The sequence below is a fragment of the Rana temporaria genome, chromosome 2 (assembly GCF_905171775.1).
Source record: "Rana temporaria chromosome 2, aRanTem1.1, whole genome shotgun sequence".
NCBI lineage: Eukaryota > Metazoa > Chordata > Amphibia > Anura > Ranidae > Rana > Rana temporaria.
In genome coordinates, this window is record NC_053490.1 from 6,460,515 (window position 1) to 6,475,762 (window position 15,248).

Here is a 15,248-nt window from a genome sequence, read left to right on the forward strand (position 1 = left end):
GTGTGGTCTCTCTCTCTCTCTCTCTCTGTATGCTCTCCTCGGTTGGTGTGGTCTCTCTCTCTCTCCCCTCGGTTGGTGTGGTCTCTCTCTCTCTCTGTGTATGCTCTCCTCGGTTGGTGTGGTCTCTCTCTCTCTCTCTCTCTCTCCTCGGTTGGTGTGGTCTCTCTCTTTCTCTGTATTCTCTCCTCGGTTGGTGTGGTCTCTCTCTCTCTCTGTATTCTCTCCTTGGTTTGTGTGGTCTCTCTCTCTCTCTCCTTGGTTGGTGTGGTCTCTCTCCCTCTCTCCTCGGTTGGTGTGGTCTCTCTCTCTCTGTGTATGCTCTCCTCGGTTGGTTGTGTGATCTCTCATACAGAGAGAGAGAGAGAGAGAGAGAGAGACCACACCAACCGAGGAGAGCATACACAGAGAGAGAGAGAGAGAGAGAGAGAGAGAGAGAGAGACCACACCAACCAAGGAGAGTATACAGAGAGAGAGAGAGAGACCACACCAACCAAGGAGAGTATACACAGCGAGAGAGAGAGACCACACCAACCGAGGAGAGCATACAGAGAGAGAGAGAGAGAGAGAGAGAGAGAGAGAGAGAGAGAGACCACACCAACCAAGGAGAGTATACAGAGAGAGAGAGAGAGACCACACCAACCGAGGAGAGCATACACAGAGAGAGAGAGAGAGAGAGACCACACCAACTGAGGAGAGAGAGAGAGACCACACCAACCGTGGAGAGAGAGAGAGACCACACCAACCGAGGGGAGAGAGAGACCACACCAACCGAGGAGAGAGAGAGAGAGACCACACCAACCAAGGAGAGTATACACAGAGAGAGAGAGAGAGAGAGAGACCACACATGAAAATATAAAAATAAAGGGATAATTAGATAATCGATTGCTGGTCCATGCAGTATTCCCCCGGGGATCGAACGTTAATTATCACCCCACATATTCCCCTGGGATCGAACGTTAATTATCACCCCACATAACACCTCCTCAGCCCCGCTGGCACGTCTCGGATATTCCAGGATTGCTTCTCACACGTTGAAATCTCTGTGAAGAGAGGAGAGGATGAGACTTGCCCGGCGTCCGGACCGTAATCTTCCTATTATAATATGCATTAGACGGTTGGCCCCGTCTATATTATTACCCCCCCCTCCTCCCCCCATCAACATGCCAATTATTTTATAATAGAACCTTTCCATTTTCATGACATACCTTATTTTAGATCCAGTGATGTCATCACTGGGTCTCTGTGTTCCTCTATGCAATGGGGGCAGATCATGTCTGGTGGGAGGAGAACATCACAGCACCCAGCCTCAGTACTCTACTCAAGAGACCTGATGAAAGCAGTGGGAGGAGTTATGCAAACAAAAAAACTTTGATGGGTGGATTAGAGAAGTCCTGACAACCAGTGGCGTCCGCTCATATGGGAAGTAGGGGCGCCGCCCCCTAATCCATGCGCCCGGCCCCTAATCTACATGCAGGGTGCCGGAAGCACATGATTAGAGCCTGGGGCTTTAATTGGCTTAAAAAAAGGGTGGACTCGGGGCGCAGAGCACTGCGCCCCACGCTCACTCCCACTCGGGGGTGGAGAGTGGGGAGTGGTTGGCTGGGGGGGCGTGGTTTGCTAGGTGGGGACCGCCCCCCCCCAACAAAATTGAGCATCAGCCGCCACTGCTGACAACCTATATAGTACAAAGTATCATTGGAGAAGTGATTTTCAGGTTCTGGAGCTTTCATTGCATTAGCGAATGCTGATCCCGCCATCAGGATCCTTGCTCAGGCACTTCCTGTTAAAAGGTGACAACGTTCTGCCTCTTCTCCCAGCTGTCCACCTGCGTGGTCACCCTGCCACATACACCTACAGGCAGCAATGCCGACGCGCATTGAGAAAGCTTGGCCCCCACACCGGGCTCCACACCAGCCCCCACACCAGCCCCCAAACCAGCCCCCACACCAGCCCCACACCGGCCCCAACACCAGCCCCCACACCAACCCAACACCAGCTCCACACCGGCCCCCACATCAGCCCCACACCAACCCCACACCAGCCCCCACACCAGCACCACACCGGCCCTCACACCAGCCCCACACCGGCCCCCACACCGGCCCCACACCAGCCCCAGATCAGCCCCTCACCGGCCCCCACACTGGCTCCAACACCAGCCCCACACTGGCCCCAACACCAGCCCCACACCGGCCCCCACATCAGCCCCACACTGGCCCCCACACCAGCCCCACACTGGCCCCCACACCAGCCCCACACCAGCCCCACACCGGCCCCCACACCAGCCCCCACACCATCCCCACACCGGCCCCCACACCAGCCCCACACTGGCCCCCACACCAGCCCCACACTGGCCCCCTCACCAGCCCCACACCGGCCCCCACACCAGCCTCACACTGGCCCCCTCACCAGCCCCACACCGGCTCCACACCAGCCCCACACCGGCTCCACACCAGCCCCACACCGGCCCCCACACTGGCCCCAACACCAGCCCCACACCAACCCCACACCGGCCCCCACACTGGCCCCACACCAACCCATATACCTGCCCTCTCACCAGCCCCCACACCAGCCCCACACAGGCCCCCACACCGGCCCCACACCAGCCCCAGATCAGCCCCACACTGGCCCCCACACTGGCCCCCACACCGGCCCCCACACCAGCCTCACACTGGCCTCCACATCAGCCCCACACCAACCCCACACCAGCCCCCACACCAGCACCACACCGGCCCTCACACCAGCCCCACACCGGCCCCCACACCAGCCCCACACCGGCCTCAACACTGGCCCCCACACCGGCCCCCACACCAGCCCCCACACCAGCCCCACACCGGCCCCCACACCGGCCCCACACCGGCCTCACACCGGCCTCACACCGCCCCAACATCAGCCATTACAACAACCGCACACCGGCCCCCACACCACCCCCCATACCGGCCCTCTCACCAGCCCCCACACGAGCCCCACACCTGCCCCCACACCGGCCCCCACACCGGCTCCCACACCAGCCACACACCAGCCCCAGATCAGCCCCACACCAGCCCCACACTGGCCCCCACACCAGCCCCCACACCAGCCCCACACTGGCCCCCACACCAGCCCCACACCGGCTCCACACCGGCTCCACACCGCCCCCCACACCAGCCACACACCAGCCCCACACCAGCCCCACACCAGCCCCACACTGGCCCCCACACCAGCCCCACACCGGCTCCACACTGGCCCCCACACTTGCCCCACACCAACCCCCATACCGGCCCCCATACCGGCCCTCTCACCAGCCCCAACACCAGCCCCACACTGGCCCCCACATCAGCCCCACACCAACCCCACACCAGCCCCCACACCAGCCCCCACACCAGCACCACACCGGCCCTCACACCGGCTCCCACACCAGCCCCACATCAGCCCCACATCAGCCCCACACTGGCCCTCACACCAGCCCCACACCAGCCCCACACCGGCTCCACACCTGCCCCCACACCAGCCCCACATTATCCCCACAACGGGGCCCACACCACCCCCACACCAGCCCCACACCAGCCCCCACACCGGCTCTCACACCAGTCCCACATCATCCCCACACCGGCCCCCACACCAGCCCTCACATCATCTCCACACTGTCCCCCACACCGGCCCCCACACCAGCCCCACACACCAGCCCCACACACCAGCCCCACACCGGCCCCACACTGGCCCCCACACCGGCCCCCACACCAGCCCCACACACCAGCCCCACACACCAGCCCCACACCAGCCCCCACACTGCCCCACACACCGGCCCCCGGGCTATTGGTGGCACCTATGGAGATCTAAGAACATTGATATGGGGGGGGGGGGGGTGGTGTGCCTATGAGGATCGAAATCCTCCTTCACTGTGTGGGGCACAATTACTATAACATGTGTCATTTTTGTTTATTTTAAGAGAGATACAAAGTAACATTGTTTATAAACATTGATCAGATGTGGGAGATAGAGATACAAAGTAACATTGTTTATAAACATCGATCAGACGGGAGATGGAGAGATACAATGTAACATTGTTTATAAACATTGATCAGATGGGAGATAGAGAGATACAAAGTAACATTGGGACAAATGATGGCATGAAGAGTATTCATTTTGTCTATAGTAATATATATATTTTTTTTTAACTGATGACAGCATTTCTTTTGTTTTGTTGCACAATATTCCGTTTTCCTTGTTGGATACGGAGACGGTGATTTCCCTCGCAGTAATTATATTCCCACAATCCTCTTGCACCTGGACTAACAGGATTTAAAGCCTTCATGTAAATACTCTTATCCCTGTGCGCTAATACTTCCCGCTCTGCTCTGGTAATGCTTTGTGTCGCGACGGGTCCTTCTCCTCACAATGCCAGGCGGAGGGTCAGCCGACTCGCCCAACACAACGCACACCCTGAGTGGCTGGAACCTTAGCAGCTATTAAAAGGGGAAATCGAGTGATTGAATTGAGCCCCTCTCGTGTTCAATAAATAGATAGATAGGTAGATAAAAAAAAAAATTAAAATAAAGATAGATAGATAAATAAAAAAAATAATAGATAGATAATAAATAGATATATTCAATAAATAGATAGATAGATAAATAAATAAAAATAATAGATAATAAATAAATATATTCAATAAATAGATAGATAGGTAGATTAAAAAAAAACAGATAGATAAATAATTAAAAAAATAATAGATAGATAATAAATAAATATATTCAATAAATAGATAGATAGGTAGATAAAAAAAAAGATAGATAGATACATAAATAAAAAAAAAATGTATAGATAGATAATAAATAAATATGTTCAATAAATAAATAGATAGGTAGATAAAAATAAAAATAAAAAAAAAAGATAGATAAATAAATTACAAAAATAATAGATAGATAATAAATACATAAATAAATATATTCAATAAATAGATAGATAGATTAAAAAAAAGATAGGTAGATAGATAGATAAATAAATATGTTTTTTTATAGATAGATAATAAATAAATATATTCAATAAATAGATAGATAGCTAGATAAAAAAAAGATAGATAATAAATAAATAAATAGATAAAATAAATAGATGGGTAGAAATAAAAAAGAAAAAAGATAGATAAATAAATAATATAGATAGTAATAAATGAATATATTCAATAAATAGATAGATAGATAGATAGATAGATAGATAGATAGATAGATAGATAGATAGATAGATAGATAGATAAATAAAAAAAGAATAAAAAAAGATAGATAGATAAAAAAAATGTATAGATAAATAATAAATAAATATATTCAATAAATAAATAGATAGGTAGATAAAAAATAAATAAAAAAAGATAGATAGATAAATTAATTAAAAAAATAATAGATAGATAATAAATAAATAGATTCGATAGATAGATAAAAAAAAAAAGAAAAAAAGATAGATAAATAATTTTTTTTATATAGATAGATAATAAATAAATATATTCAATAAATAGATAGATAGGTAGATAAAAAAATAAAAAAAGATAGATAGATAGATAATAAATAAATAAATAGATTAAATAAATAGGTAGATAAAAAAAATAAAAAAGATAGATAAATAAAAAAATAAAAAAAATTAATAGATAGATAATAAATGAATATATTCAATAAATAGATAGATAAATAGATAGATAGATAAATAAATAAATAAATAAAAAATTAATAGATAGATAATAAAAAAATAGATTCAATAAATAGATAGGTAGATAAAAAAAAGATAGAAAGATAGATATATACATTTAAAAAATAATAGATAGATAATAAATAAATAAATAGATTAGATAGATAGATAGATAGATAGATAGATAGATAGATAGATAGATAGATAGATAGATAGATAGATAGATAGATAGATAGATAGATAGATTGATAAAAAAGAAAAGATAGATAGATAAATATTTTTTTTATAGATAGATAATACATAAATATATTCAATAAATAGATAGATAGGTAGATAGATAAAAAAAGATAGATAGATAGATAGATAGATAGATAGATAGATAGATAGATAGATAAAAAAATAGATATATTATAAATAAATAGATTCAATAAATAGATAGGTAGCTAAAAAAGAAAAAGATAGATAGATAAAAAAATAAAAAAAGTAATAGATAGATAATAAATAGATTTAATAAATCTCTGTACAAATTAGGGAGAGCAAGCCTGAAGAAAACATGAAAGTCCTATAAAAATGTTTTCATATAAACACAGCAATAAAAAAAAGTCTAAATAAAGGTTACATTTAATGATGTTACAGTCCCTGGTCAGATGCCCCAGCTCCTGACACTAACAGCACTTCTGTTCTGGAGGAGAGGAGAAATGTCCCTTGGCTCCACATTTATGTCACAGCTTAGGTTGACCAGGGTAGAAGATGGTAATCCTATCTCTACCAATAAAGGCAGAGGAGGGCAAATGCTGGACCACATTCCCACACACACTCAACCTCATTGACACCGACCACCCACCCGTCCAGATTCCTCCATCATCCACACTGACCACCCGCCCGTCCAGATTCCTCCATCATCCAAACCGACCACCCACCTGTCCAGATTCCTCTATCATCCACACCGACCACCCGCCCATCCAGATTCCTCCATCATCCACACCGACCACCCGCCCGTCCAGATTCCTCCATCATCCACACCGACCACCCGCCCGTCCAGATTCCTCCATCATTCACACCGACCACCCGCCCTTCCAGATTCCTCCATCATCCACACTGACCACCCACCCATCCAGATTCCTCTATGATCCACACCGACCACCCACCCGTCCAGATTCCTCCAATACCCACCGACCACCCACCCGTCCAGAGATGCATAAGCGTAAGCTCCTCTGGCACAGAGATTGATGTGACTGGCTCAGTGTTCACTGTACAGCACTGCAGTATATGTCAGAGCTATATAAATGTATAATAATGATAGTTTGGGACTGTGGGGGGTAGGCATTAGAGTGTAAGTTCCTTTGGTGCAGAGACTTATGTCACATACATGGATCAAAACTTGACCAGTCCCTGCTGAACCAGCTGAATTCCAATCCATCTATGGGCAGCTTTAGGCAAACAGACAGCAATAAAAACCTACCAGAGGTTTTAACCCTTCCCCCACAATGCTCAGTAAAAGTATGTTGGATTTGGATTGCTCTCTATGGCCCGGATTCACAAAGCACTTGCGCCGACGTATCTCCAGATACACCGTGTAAGTGCAAATATGCGCTGTCGTATCTATGCGCCGGACTCAGAAACTAAGATACGCCTGAAAATAGGCTTCATCCGACCAACGTAACTTGCCTACGCCGGCGTAGAGTGGGCGCATATTTACGCTGGACGTATTTGGCGCTCCCATTGATTTTATATTCACATATGCAAATGAGGGAGATACGGCTATTCACGAACGTACTTGCGCCCGACGCAGGCTACGACTGGTGCGCGTAAGTTGTACGTACGGCGTAAAGTTATGCCCCATAAAGGAGGTGTAACTCAGCAGCATCCATGCAGAGGGCTGCACCAGGGAACACAAGTATTTTACGTAGTTTACGTTGTACGTGAATATGGCTGGGCGTAGGTTACGTTCACGCCGTAGGCAGTGATCGGGCGTATCTTAGGCAGTTGTTCCGACGTATTTGTGAGCATGCGCACTGGGATGCGTCCACGGGACGGCGCATGCGCAGTTGGCGATGCATATCTGTCTGTCGCTTGGCCCATCATTTGCATGGGGTCACGCCTCATTAGCATGGCTCACGCCCACTTCCTCTTACGTCCGACTTACGCCTTGGAAACCCAGCGCAGATTTGGGAGGAAGTGCTTTGTGAATTCCATGCTTGCCTCTCTGCTCTGCGCCAAGGAGATACGCTACGATGGCATAAATGTGCGCCAGTGTCTGTGAATCCGGGCCATAGTCTTTATTGCTGAGAATTGTCAGTATTTCCTGTCTATTAGACAGCTGCACAGGAAGTGTTGAGAAATCTCCCCAGTGGGGACACAGCCAGAAATAAAAGCCCAACAGAGGTTTTAACATTTTCCAGTTCTACCCCATTATGAGATCAACATTCTGGATGGAGGCGGGCTGCAATCTGAAATTAAACGGAAAATACTAAACATAAAAGAAACAATGCTAAACATTATCTAAAAGAAAAAAAAATACCCCCCCCCCCCCTAATATTAACATGTTAGCAGCATCACACTGAAAATGCAACCGGCAGCAATCCCAGCAGCAGAGGCTCCGGGGGGGGGGTGGAAATAATCATTACACTTCAGGGAATAGCATTTAAGAAAAAAGAAACATTTCCTTTATGTGAGATCTGTAAAAGGAAATCGATAAGCTGTCAGGATTTGGTTCCCCATTAGGGATGGAAATCTAAAAAGCCACAGCCCCTCATTATAGGCTATCCTGCCCGGGCCGTTATTGACCGCCTGCTGCGCGCCTGCGCCACTCCATTCTCTCTCTCCTCTTTCTTTTATCCCCCCTCTCCCTCTATCTCTTCTCTTTCTTTTACCCCCTCTCTCTTTTCCTCTCTCTCTTCTCTTTCTTTTATCCCCCCTCTCCCTCTCGTTTCTCTCTTTCTTTTATCCCCCCTCTCCCCCCTCTCTCTCTTCTATTGTTTTTATCCCCCCTCTCCCTCTATCTCTTCTCTTTCTTTTACCCCCTCTCTCTTTTCCTCTCTCTCTTCTCTTTCTTTTATCCCCCCTCTCCCCCTCTCTCTCGTTTCTCTCTTTCTTTTATCCCCCCTCTCCCTCTCGTTTCTCTCTTTCTTTTATCCCCCCTCTCCCCCTCTCTCTCGTTTCTCTCTTTCTTTTATCCCCCTCTCCCCCTCTCTCTCGTTTCTCTCTTTCTTTTATCCCCCCTCTCACCCTCTCTCTTTTCCTCTCTCTCTTCTCTTTCTTTTACCCCCTCTCTCTTTTCCTCTCTCTCTTCTCTTTCTTTTATCCCCCCTCTCTCTCGCGTTTCTCTCTTTCTTTTACCCCCCCTCTCCCCCCTCTCTCTCTTCTATTGTTTTTATCCCCCTCTCCCTCTATCTCTTCTCTTTCTTTTACCCCCTCTCTCTTTTCCTCTCTCTCTCTTCTCTTTCTTTTATCCCCCCTCTCCCCCTCTCTCTCGTTTCTCTCTTTCTTTTATCCCCCCTCTCCCCCCTCTCTCTCTCTCTTCTATTGTTTTTATCCCCCCCTTTTTCTTCTCTCTCTCTTCTCTTTCTTTGATCCCACTCTCCCCCTCCTGCTCTCTTCTCTTTCTTGTATCCCCACTCCCCTCTATCGCTTCTCTTTCTTTTACCCCCTCTCTCTCTTTTCCTCGCTCTCTCTTCTCTATAATTTCTGTCCCCCCTCTCTCTCTCTCTCTCTTCTTTTCCTCTACCCCCCCCTTCTCTCTTTTATTGGCAGAACCAAATTTATTTTAGGAGTTAATATTGCCTGGATGTGGGAAAAAAATGGTTCTAGGACATTATTGGGGGTAAATGATTTTCTCCACTCTCTTCTCTCTTTTTCTCTAGTTTCTCTCCTCTCCTCCACTCTCTTTCTCTCAGGCCCCGTACACACGACCGAGTTTCTCGGCAGAATTCAGCCAGAAACTCGGTCGGAGCTGGATTCTGGCGAGAAACTCGGTTGTGTGTACACTTTTCAGCGAGGAAGCCGACGAGGAATTCGTCGGGCCGAAAAGAGAACATGTTCTCTATTTTCTCGTTAGTCAATGGGAAAAGTCGGCCCGCCTCGGAGTTCCTGGGCGGCTTCCACACTGAACTCGACGAGGAACTCGATGTGTTTGGCACGTCGAGTTCCTCAGTCGTGTGTACGGGGCCTCACCCTTTCTCTTCTTCCCCCCTCTCTTTTTTCTTCTCTCCCTTTCTCCCTCTCTCCCCCATCTCTTTTTCCTACCCCTCTCTCCCTTTCTCCCTCTCTCCCCCATCTCCTTTTCCTACCCCTCTCTCCCTCTCTCCCCCATCTCTTTTTCCTACCCCTCTCTCCCTTTCTCCCTCTCTCCCCCATCTCTTTTTCCTACCCCTCTCTCCCTTTCTCCCTCTCTTCCCCATCTCTTTTTCCTACCCCTCTCTCCCTTTCTCCCTCTCTTCCCCATCTCTTTTTCCTACCCCTCTCTCCCTCTCTCCCTCTCTTCCCCATCTCTTTTTTCTTCTCTCCCTTTCTCCCTCTCTCCCCCATCTCTTTTTCCTACCCCTCTCTCCCTTTCTCCCTCTCTTCCCCATCTCTTTTTCCTACCCCTCTCTCCCTTTCTCCCTCTCTCCCTTTCTCCCTCTCTCCCCCATCTCTTTTAACTACCCCTCTCTCCCTTTCTCCCTCTCCCCCCATCTCTTTTTTTTCTGTCTCCTTCCTTCGCTACCTTCCTGTCTCTCCCTATACTAGGAATAAGTCCTAGGATATTTTTAGGGGAAAATGTTCTTCTTCTCATATCTCTCTGTTTCCCCTTCCTTCTCTTTATCTCCACTCTCTCCTCCACCCCCTCCCCTTCTCTCTCTTTTCCTCTTCTCCACTCCCTCCCTGCCTCTGTCTCCCCTCTGAGTTTCTCCCTCTCTCCTTCTCCCCCCCCCCCATTCTCTCTTTCAGTTTCCTTCTCCATTTTGTTTTTTCTCTCTCCCTTCCTTCCCACCTTTCTCTCTATTCTTCTCAGTTTTCCACTCCTTTACTTTCTCTCCTCTCTGTCCTTCTGCTCTCACCTTCTCTCTTTCCCTCTCTATCTCTCATTTTCTCTCCCTCTCTTCTCACTCTCTCCCCCTCTCTTCTCTCTCTCACTCTCCCTCTCTTCTCTCTCGCTCACTCTCCCTCTCTTCTCTCTCTCGCTCACTCTCCCTCTCTTCTCTCTCTCTCTCTCACTCTCTCTTCTCTCTCTCGCTCACTATCCCTCTCTTCTCTCTCTCTCTCTCACTCTCCCTCTCTCTCACTCTCCCTCTCTTCTCTCTCTCTTCTCTCTCGCTCACTCTCCCTCTCTTCTCTCTCTCTTCTCTCTCTCTCACTCTCCCTCTCTTCTCTCTCTCACTCTCCCTCTCTTCTCTCTCTCGCTCACTCTCCCTCTCTTCTCTCTCTCGCTCACTCTCCCTCTCTTCTCTCTCTCGCTCACTCTCCCTCTCTTCTCTCTCTCTCACTCCCTCTCCCTCTCTTCTCTCTCTCACTCTCCCTCTCTCGCTCACTCTCCTTCTCTTCTCTCTCTCGCTCACTCTCCCTCTCTTCTCTCTCTCTCACTCTCCCTCTCTTCTCTCTCACTCTCCCTCTCTTCTCTCTCTCTCTCACTCTCCCTCTCTTCTCTCTCTCGCTCACTCTCCCTCTCTTCTCTCTCTCTCGCTCACTCTCCCTCTCTTCTCTCTCTCTCACTCCCTCTCCCTCTCTTCTCTCTCTCTTCTCTCTCGCTCACTCTCCCTCTCTTCTCTCTCTCGCTCACTCTCCCTCTCTTCTCTCTCTCACTCTCCCTCTCTTCTCTCTCTCGCTCACTCTCCCTCTCTTCTCTCTCTCGCTCACTCTCCCTCTCTTCTCTCTCTCTCGCTCACTCTCCCTCTCTTCTCTCTCTCTCACTCCCTCTCCCTCTCTTCTCTCTCTCACTCTCCCTCTCTTCTCTCTCACTCTCCTTCTCTTCTCTCTCTCTCGCTCACTCTCCCTCTCTTCTCTCTCTCTCACTCTCCCTCTCTTCTCTCCCTCTCTTCTCTCTCTCTCTCTCACTCTCCCTCTCTTCTCACTCTCTCTCCCTCTCTTCTCACTCTCTCCCTCTCTTCTCACTTTCACTCTCCCTCTCTCTCCTCTCTTTCACTTTCCCTCTCTTCTCACTCTCTCTCCCTCTCTTCTCTCTCTCACTCTCCCTCTCCTCTCTCCCTCTCTTCTCTTTCTCTCCCCTTTTCTCTTTCCCTTCCTCTCTCTTCTCTCTCCTCCCTCCTCTCTCTTGCTCTCTTTCCCTCTCAAATTCAAATAAGCTTTATTGGCAGGAGCAGATACATTTTAACATTGCCAAAGTAATTGCTTTTCTATGAGTAGAACTGGAAGGGGAAGATGATGTAACAATAGCTCCTGGGGCAATTTCTTTCTTTTTTTTTGGGGGGGGGGGGGGACGACTATAACGAGGCGATTTAATGGAGAGGATTTATATATATCCCCCCCCCCACTATAATTCTCTCCTCTCCTGCTCTCTCTCTCTCTTTTTCACTCTTTTTGTATCCATCTGCTTTTCTCCTCTCCTATTCTGTCTTATTCTCTTCCCCTCTTTCTCTCTCATTCTCTCTTCCTCTCTCTTTCATTCTCTCTCCCCCTCTCCCTCCCCCTTTCTCTCTCCCCCCCCTCTCCTACTCCTTCTCTCACCTCTCCCTTCCTACTCTCTTATTCTCTCTCTCACCCCCCAGATCTCTCCCTCTCTCCCCCAAACCTCTCCCTCTCTTCCCCAAACCTCTCCCCCCTCATCCTCATTCTCTCCTCCTTCTCTCGTTCTCTCTCTTTCGTTCTCTCTTTCTCTTGCATTCTCCCTCTCTCTCTGTCCCCCTCTCTCTTTCTCTCTCCTCTTGCTCATCCTCCCTCTCTTTCTCTCTCCCTTTCTCTCCCCCCTCTCTTCCCCCACCTCTCTCTTTCTATCTGTCCCCCCTCTTTCTCCTCCTTTCCCTTTTATCTCTCTCTCTCTTGTTCTCTGTCTCTCGCTGTCATCCCTCTCATTCTTTCTCTCTCTCTTTCTCGTTCTCCCTTTCTCTCTCTCTCTCCCCTCTCTCTCTCTGTCTTCCCCCTCTCTGTCTCTGTCACCCTCTCTCTCTCTGTCCCCCCTCTCTCTCTCTGTCCCCCTCTTTCTTCCCCCCTTCCTTTTCTCTCCCCCCTCTATCCCCCACCTCCTTTCCCTTTCTCTGTCTCTCGTGTTCTCTGTCTCTCGCTGTCATCCCTCTCATTCTTTCTCTCTCTTTCTCTCTTCCTCTCTTCCCCCCCCCTCTCTCTCTCTGTCCCCCTCTCTTTCTCTCTGCCCCCCCTCTCTCTGCCCCCCTCTCTCTCTTATTCTCTGTCTCTCTCTATCTTTCTCTCTCTCTCTCGTTCTCCCTTCCTCTCTCTCTCCCTCTCTTTTTCTCCCCTCTCTCTCTCTGCCCCCCCTCCTCTCTCTCTCTGTCCCCCTCTCTCTTTCTCTCTCCCTTTCTCTCCCCCCTCTATCCCCCCACCTCTCTCTTTCTCTCTGTCCCCCCTCTTTCTCCTCCTTTCCCTTTCTCTCTCTCTCGTGTTCTCTGTCTCTCGCTGTCATCCCTCTCATTCTTTCTCTCTCTCTCTCGTTCTCTTTTCCTCTCTCTCTCCCTCTCTTTTTCTCCCCCTCGCTCTCTCTGTCCCCCCTCTCTGTCTCTGTCACCCTCTCTCTCTCTCTGTCCCCCCTTTCTCTCTCTGCCCCCTCTCTCTTTCTCTGTCCCCTCTCTCTCTCTCTCTCTTTTTCTCTGTATCTCGCTGTATCTCTCTTTCTCTCTCTCTCTCCCTCCCTCGCTCTCTGCGTTCCCCAGACTGCAGAAATTAGCGATGCAGGTCCTGTGCTCACAGAACACAGCAATGGCGAAGATGAGAGAGCCAATCAGGACTGCGATCAGGGCATGACACTTCAAGAAAAAAAAAAAAAAAACATGTTGAATTTTCAATGCAGCAGCCGGCTCGGGGAGGCTGCATGATACCGGAGGAAACATAAAGCATTGGGAAAGATTAAACCACAAAGGAAAAAAATTATATATATATAAGCATTATAATAAAAACAGTGAAAATTACTTGCCGTAGAAGGTAGACGACATTGAAAATGTCAGTGCAGATTGCTAAATGGATTATGGGTGGATTGACAACGACTACACGGAGAGACAGAGCTTAAATCCCAGGCACTGTGACACTGCAAGATATTCTAGGTACAGATGGACAACATATTTCTGTAAGTACATCTCCACCCATTGCTGCATGTTGCCTGCAATATATCCCATGTCCTATAATAATGTTCTGTGTCCAGGGTATTGTGTCCCCCACTAGAAGGTAGAGTGTGTGCGCCAATGAGGGGGCAGAGTGTGCCCCCCATTAGAGGGTAGCATGTCTCCCCAATAAGAGGGTAGAATGTGCTTCCATTAAAAGGTAGAGGGTCTCCCCCATTAAGAGGGTAGTGTGTCCCCCAGTAAGAGGGTAGTGTGTCCCCCAGTAAGAGGGTAGTGTGTCCCCCAGTAATAGGGTAGTGTGTCCCGCGGTAAGAGGGTAGAATGTCCTCCAAAAAGTCGGCAGAGTGTCCCTCCCATTTGAGGGTAGTGTGTCCCCCAGTAAGAGGGTAGAGTGTCCCTCCCATTAGAGGGTAGTGCCCCCCCCCCCCCACTTAGAAGGTACAGTGTTCCCCATTAGAGGGTAAAATGTCCAAAAAGTCAGCAGTGTCCCTCCCATTTGAGGGTAGTGTGTCCCCCAGTAAGAGGGTAGTGTGTCCCCCAGTAAGAGGGTAGAATGTCCTCCAAAAAGTTGGCAGAGTGTACCTCCCATTCAAGGGTAGTGTGTCCCCCCAGTAAGAGGGTAGAGTGTCCCTCCCATTAGAGGGTAGTGCCCCCCCCCACTTAGAAGGTACAGTGTTCCCCATTAGAGGGTAACATGTCCAAAAAGTCAGCAGTGTCCCTCCCATTCGAGGGTAGTGTGTCCCCTAGTAAGAGGGTAGAGTGTCCCTCCCATTAGAGGGTAGCCCCCGTCCCATTTAGATGGTACAGTGTTCCCCATTAGAGGGTAAAATGCCCCCCTAATAAGTGTCCTCCGCTGTACGAGGGTAGAGTGTCCTGCCGTAACAGAGCAGTGTCCCCCAATAAAATGGTAGAGTGTCTGCCCATTAGAGGGTAGAGAGTCCTCTCCCAATATAAGAGAAAAGTGTTCCCCCCATTAAAGGGTAGGGTGTCCTCCCCAATGGGATGGAAGTGTGCACCCATTAGAGAGTAAAGTGTTCCCCAATAAGAGGGTAGAGTGTGCTCCCATTAAAAGTTAGAGTGTCCCCCCCATTAAGAGGGTAGAGCGTCCTCCAAAAAGTCGGCAGAGTGTCCCTCCCATTCGAGGGTAGTGTCCGTCCCAGTAAGAGGGTAGAGTGCCCCTCCCATTAGAGGGTAGTGCCCCCCCCCCCCACTTAGAAGGTACAAGGTTCTCCATTAGAGGGTAAAATGCCCCCCATTAGAGGGTAAAATGCCCCCCTAATAAGAAGAAAGTGTCCTCCGCTGTACAAGGGTAGAGTGTCCTGCAGTAACAGAGCAGTGTCCCCCAATAAAATGGTAGAGTGTCTGCCCAATAAG

General features: G+C 48.6%; 1 protein-coding gene across 2 annotated transcripts in view; it reads left to right on the plus strand.

Annotated features, from left to right (window-relative positions):
- Nucleotides 1-15,248, plus strand: part of LOC120928786 (beta-arrestin-1) — a 243,210-nt gene that overhangs the window by 95,915 nt on the left and 132,047 nt on the right. The window contains exon 1 of one of the 2 annotated variants that reach the window (XM_040339785.1): nt 13,469-13,879. The exons of the other annotated variant lie outside the window; for it this stretch is intronic. Coding sequence (XP_040195719.1) covers nt 13,863-13,879 — 17 coding nt within the window. The 5' untranslated portion in view covers nt 13,469-13,862. Of the gene's footprint in view, nt 1-13,468; nt 13,880-15,248 lie in introns of those variants that run through there. 2 annotated transcript variants of the gene reach the window in all.